Here is a 6,000-nt window from a genome sequence, read left to right as displayed (position 1 = left end):
GGCTCTGGTCAGAAGAGTGCAATGACTTCATTAGATCACGAGAAGACAAGTTCTCGGCATGGCTCGTGTGAACCAAGTTCTTCCATTTGACGTGTTCTACGTCATACATGCATAAATTCTTACTTTAAAATAGACGACCAACCAAACACAAGGCATGGTATACTAGTTTCCAAGCAAAATCCATCACATTGGTAGCATGTAAGCTCTTGAAAGCATGATCCAAACTAAGTTTCACCATAGAATTCATTACATAATGTTACAAATTGCCATTCATTGCATCACTTGGGGAATTGCCATATCAAGGCAAAACCCACAACAAGAAGATCAAAAGAATGACCCGCCATTTTTTTTCAATTCAAACCAAAAGATTTAGCTCTTAAAAACAAATGAAGGAATCATATAAACTTCAGCATTAAGTTATGTCTCCTCTTCAAAAGCAAGCTTTTTAAATTGATTATAGAGTCAGGACCACCGCATCTCATACCCAGTTAATATATACATTTATGTTATGTCAAAATTTATTTGGGACCACTGGAGAATGTGAACTTCTGCCAACTCACATATAATTACAGGAGTCTTGAATGGACTCAAGGCCCCCACCTCTGGTTTGAAAGTCCACTCAAAAGGTCTACTTAAGTTGGCAGTACAATCCTTCAAAACACTGTTGTGAGTCTCACTTATTAGCCTTCTCTTAAACTCACAAGGGGCTAGCTATCGTCCACAACCATGGCATAGCGTTACACAGTTGTAAAGATCATCTGAGACTGTTCATGGCTGAAGGGTTGCTTCTAGACTGTCTTTCTTTCTTTCTTCCCCTCAAAGACAGACAGATAGGACCCCAACAGGCATTAGGGTCTATTAAATTTGAGGGGGAAACAGGTTGTTAGTTGCTTCTTTCAGTAAAGGGCAAGTTGCAAAAAGTCAGAAACACCTGTTTCTGTACATGAGTGTCAACCTCATCACCATTCATACAGCTTTTGGAAGCAGAAACCAAAAGAATAATTAAAATAAACAAAGATTGGAAAGCAGTTTCAAGGCCTGCCACTCACATTCTCTTGCAATCAACTTTTCTTTTTAAAAATGCTCACCTTTTTTTTTTTTTTTTTTGACAATTTCTTTCTTCCTTGAAATGAAAGCCCATCTGTAGACCACCCACCAGAGAAACACCCATTTCCAACGCCACTGTTGTTGTTGCCTTGCTTGCTGCTGCAACTCAAAATCCAAGCGCACCCAAAACCCTAAATCTGCAAATGTCTTAAACCTTCGAAAGGTTGAAATCTTTAACACCTTTGTTTTGAAACAGATCACCCATGTTGGTGAGAATTCTTTCTTTCTTTCTTCCTTCTTGGCCCCTTTCAACCACTGCCATCACTTTCGACGGTAGCCCATGATATCAGAACAAAGATGGTATAGTTCTTAAACAACCACCCATCAGAATCAGGTGTGTCACTGGCACTCTCCTCATCTCACCGTCTCTCAGAAATGGAACCTCTGCAATTGGGTTCCCCCCATTCTTTTCTCCCCCAAACTCATCTCTGAAAACTCCCAAAACACAAGCCGCACCTTCATCAACCCATACCAATTCAACAGAGACAGAGAGATAAAGAGCCATCTTCCAATTTCAGGAGTCACCCATCAGGAGGAAGACGGTGATACAACAGAAACAGGGAGGGGAAAGGAAAGGGAACCGAAAAGATGACATCAAGGGGAATACCAACAACCAGTAACCATGCCTCCAATATCAGGATCAAGGTTCTCATACTGTGTCTGGTGATCTCTGGCTCCACCCTTCTCGTCCTCATATTGGTCTTCGCTCTCCTCTACCTATGGTTCGTCCGGCTGAGCTCCTCCAAGACCACCCCTTGCGACTCTATCCCCGCTGGCGGAGCCGTCGAGCCGGCACCGCTGCGGCCGTTCTCCTACCGGGAACTGCGTGTCATGACGGACTCCTTCAACCCGCGCAACGAGCTTGGCCGGGGCGGCTCCGGTACCGTCTATCTGGGTCGTCTCCGCGACGGCAAGTCCGTCGCCGTGAAGAAGCTGGACGCCTCCTCCCTCCAGGCCGAGCGCGAGTACCAGAACGAGATCCAGATACTCGGCAACCTCCGCTCGCCCCACCTCGTCTCGCTACTCGGCTACTGCTCCGACCCCAACCGGCGGGCGCTCGTCTACGAGTTCATGCCAAACCGGAGCCTCCAGGAGGCTCTCTTCGCAGAGGGCTCGCCGAAGAAGATCCCGTGGACTGATCGCTACAAGGCGGTTCTTGATATCGCGAGGGCCCTCGCGTTTCTGCACCACGATTGCGACCCGCCTGTGATTCATGGCGACATCAAACCCAGCAACGTGCTCCTCGGAGCGGATTTCACGGCGAAGCTCTCCGATTTCGGGATCTCGAGGGTGCGCGTTGAGGGAGACATGGGCTTTGAGTTCTTCAGCCAGGAGCTATGGAAGAGCCAGGAGCTGGAGAAGAGCTCGGCCTTGAATTCGGAAGTGGACTTCGGCTTTGCTCTGCCGAGCGTCAAGGTGGATTCGGGCGCTAGAGTGATGGATGAGGGATGCAGCTTGAAGGGGAAAGGGGTTTCTACTGATAGGGAATTCGCGCCTTCGGAAGAGGATTGCGGAACTGAGCACAGTAGAGAGTTGACGGCGTCAGTGGCAAGAAATGATCTCAACGGGCAATGGGGGAGAGATTGGTGGTGGAAGCAGGACGAGAGTGAGGAGTTGCAGAGCAAGGACTACGTGATGGAATGGATTGGTAGCCAGATCTATGGATCAGGTGACCATGAAAATCGTGACGTGGAGAGCGGTAATCTGGGTGGAGCGGATGCTCCGCCGGAGGAGGAGGCAGGAGAGGTAAAGGAGGTGAAGAAGGGAAAGCAGAGGAAGATCAAGGAATGGTGGAAGGAGGAGTATTTTGCAGAGATGAATGAAAAGAGCAACAGATTGAGAAAGTTTGAGGATAAGTTGAAGAGACTGGGTTCTGCAAGACTATGGAAGAGGCATGATTGGGTCGGAGAATCCAGCTGTCGCTTCGACAATGTGATTGATGGGATGAGCTTCAGAAGAAGTTGGAGGAGGAAGAAGAACCAGTCGAGGTGTAGTGAGATGTGGAGTGGGGATCTATTCAGCAGGGAGCTCAGCAGCACCACGAGTATGAGGGGAACAATCTGCTATGTCGCGCCGGAGTACGGCGGATGTGGGTATCTGATGGAGAAGGGTGACATATACAGTTTTGGTGTTCTCGTTCTGGTGGTCGTATCCGGGCGACGGCCATTGCATATCTCGTCGTCGCCAATGGAGTTGCAGAAGGCTAATCTCATAAGTTGGGCCAGGCAGCTGGCTCAGACCGGCAATGTCTTGGATCTCGTCGATCAAAACTTGAAGAATGAATATAACAAGGACCAAGCTAGCAGATGTATCAATCTTGCATTGTTGTGTTTGCAGAGAGCACCTGAATTGAGACCTGACAGTGCGGATGTAGTTAAGATTCTTAATGGAGAAGCTGATCTTCCCACCCTTCCGGTCGAGTCTCCTCCCGGAAAATCGTTCCACAAGACGAGGAAAAGAGCAATGGTAGATGCAGACTGAATGCTTTTTGTGGTGTTTCCATTGTGCAGCCTTTGCAGTATCCTTTCTTGGTGACTGTAACATATTCAGTTGTTTCTTACGTTGATTAGTAGTTTGAAAAGGAAAGAACGTGTGTTGTTTCATTGAGCATAGGTCTGCAGAGTCTCGTGTCTGTTAGTGATGAAGTCCAAATGTAAATACTGAATATACTCTGGCTTGACCATGCAAGAAGCATGTTCATGTACCTCATCTGAGCGTGCAAATTTACTGCAAATCAACCTCGGCTGATCATTGAGAAATTTCTTCTGTTACTTTTGCTGCTTATGAACTCCACACTTCTGAATCCGATTGATTTTGAAATTCTAGTTGTTAAGGTAAGTTGCAACGGTGTATAACTGGATATGCATGTCATGGCTTATTCTAATCTGCTGGTAGTTCGTCCGTCATTTTCGGCAATTTTCTTTTTTTCTTTCCCTCTTTTGGTGAGTAAAACTGGTAGATAAAATAATGAGCAGATTTGAATCCTAGATCTCGCTTGCCTCGAATTCTATAATGTACCTCACTTCACTCACCAGAGACATCCATTCCTTTATCCTTTTCTCTATATCCTGTGAGTCGAAGCTACTGCACATTACATATATATCTCTTTCTTCTTGTCAACTTCTTACCCAGAAAAACCTCACCTAGAAAAAAGATTTCATCGCTTTCCTTTGGAGATCTGTGCAATCACAATGTGCGCTTCCTGCGTCAACTGAAAGCCGTCTGCTGTTTCCTCGTTGGTGTTGCAAAGTCATGTGAAGTGAGGTGAGACCTGCAAGTGTGATGTTGTCAACAAGGCAAGAGAGTTCATCGCCTTTAGGTTGATCAACCAACCGCCCTCGCTCTCCGGGAATGGGCTAAACATGTATAGGGCGTGAAGAGCACAATCTTCAGAATGTTGCTTCACTGGTACAACCGCCTTCAACGTTTATGAGTGTTCTAACTTTCGCTTCTTCCTTTTCAAGTGATAAGAAAACCTTTTTCACCGACGCTGCAATGCCGTTAATGGACATGAAAAAATTGCGTGGATTCCCACATCAACTAACCTTCCTTTACATATAAAACTTCATTAATTTTCAGCCTTTTTTTTTTAACCTACGAGTACCCCTTAAAGTTTGAAACTTAAACTTAGCTATCCCATAGCCAGAAATTTTTGGCTCGTTAATGCCCATATAAAAGAAAAAGCTGCAGAAGCGAGACTCATAAATACTGATCTTCCATGGTTTGTGGAGTACTCTCATTTGCTCAGGCAAAGTTTTATGCATCAAGTTCACATACAACTGTTGAAGCATCTGTCACCGTCTTCTCCAACTGTAGAAGGGGTAGCTTATGGTGATTGAAAGGTTTTTTTTCATCCTTGATACGCATGGAAATGAATTATCATCCACTTTACAGGCTGCTCTTTTATCAAACCCACTGCCTGTACTTTGATGGTTTGCATTCACAGTGTCCAACACTTCAAATTTCCAGTTGTGCTCTTATTTCGGGATTTCACTTTAAAGGATCCGAGCAAGTTGTCTTTTAGCATATGGAAAGTTAGTCTTAAAGGACATTGGTCCTTGTCTAGTTGTGGGGCCTAATTCTAGCCTAAATAATAGTATGGTAACATGGAAGAAAAGTGAGAATTTATAATCCTGTATCGAAGATAGAGAAGAAACTTCTTTGCTTTATAAACTATAGAATCGGAATGCTTGTTCAAGAACATGGTAGACAGTTTGTGAGTGTTGTATGACTGGAGTCACTAACCTCCAGTGATGCAACACTTAAAACTTTCAATCATGTTCCATTTTTGCATCTAGTAGCTCCTCTTTGGCTATAGTGATCTTCATACATCACATTTAAAAGAATAATATGCAATGGACAACATTGGTTTGCTAGCTCTTCTTTGACTTAGATTAAACTTGAGATTAATAAGTAAAGAACGCCATTTGCTTATAGTGATTGAAAGGTTTTTTCCATCCTTGATAAGTATGGAAATGAATTATCATGCACTAAATAAGGCTGCTCTTTTATCAAACCCACCGCATGTACTTTGGTGGTTTGCATTCATAGTGTCCAACATTTCAAATTTCTGACTGGAAGGAAAAAACCTTTTATATTCCGGGATTTCAAGTTCAACTTGAAGCTCAATTTCTTGTATCAGTTTCAAGTTAGACCCCCTTCCCTTTGATTTGAGGCATAATATTGAAGACATTAAATTTACAGTTCTCTATCTTTGAGATTGGCTCCACCGTACATCAGACCCTTGAGTCTAAAACCTGGGTAATCAAACGACTCTTTGTTTCTACTTATCAATCAACTTATACTTTGTTATTATTGATGAGCACATACATCAAAAGTTGTCCTCGAATTCATGGCCGGAATTTTGATCCAAATTACCAGCCTTGTTCATTA

At 44.1% G+C, this 6,000-nt stretch overlaps 1 protein-coding gene across 1 annotated transcript; it reads left to right on the top strand.

Annotated features, from left to right (window-relative positions):
• The first annotated feature begins 960 nt into the window (after positions 1–960).
• LOC116251276 (putative receptor-like protein kinase At1g80870) lies at positions 961–3,878 on the top strand. Its single transcript, XM_031625442.2, has one exon. It carries the CDS (start codon positions 1,696–1,698, stop codon positions 3,586–3,588), a length of 1,893 nt encoding a protein of 630 aa, XP_031481302.1. The 5' UTR covers positions 961–1,695; the 3' UTR covers positions 3,589–3,878.
• Positions 3,879–6,000: the final 2,122 nt, after the last annotated feature.

This window comes from Nymphaea colorata, chromosome 3 (genome assembly GCF_008831285.2).
Source record: "Nymphaea colorata isolate Beijing-Zhang1983 chromosome 3, ASM883128v2, whole genome shotgun sequence".
In the NCBI taxonomy this organism is placed as follows: Eukaryota; Viridiplantae; Streptophyta; class Magnoliopsida; order Nymphaeales; family Nymphaeaceae; genus Nymphaea; species Nymphaea colorata.
This window is presented reverse-complemented; position numbering and strand designations above follow the sequence as displayed.

Bases quoted from the DNA above. Each gene is read 5' to 3' on its own strand.
- LOC116251276 (XM_031625442.2), top strand. From the start codon at position 1,696: ATGACATCAAGGGGAATACCAACAACCAGTAACCATGCCTCCAATATC.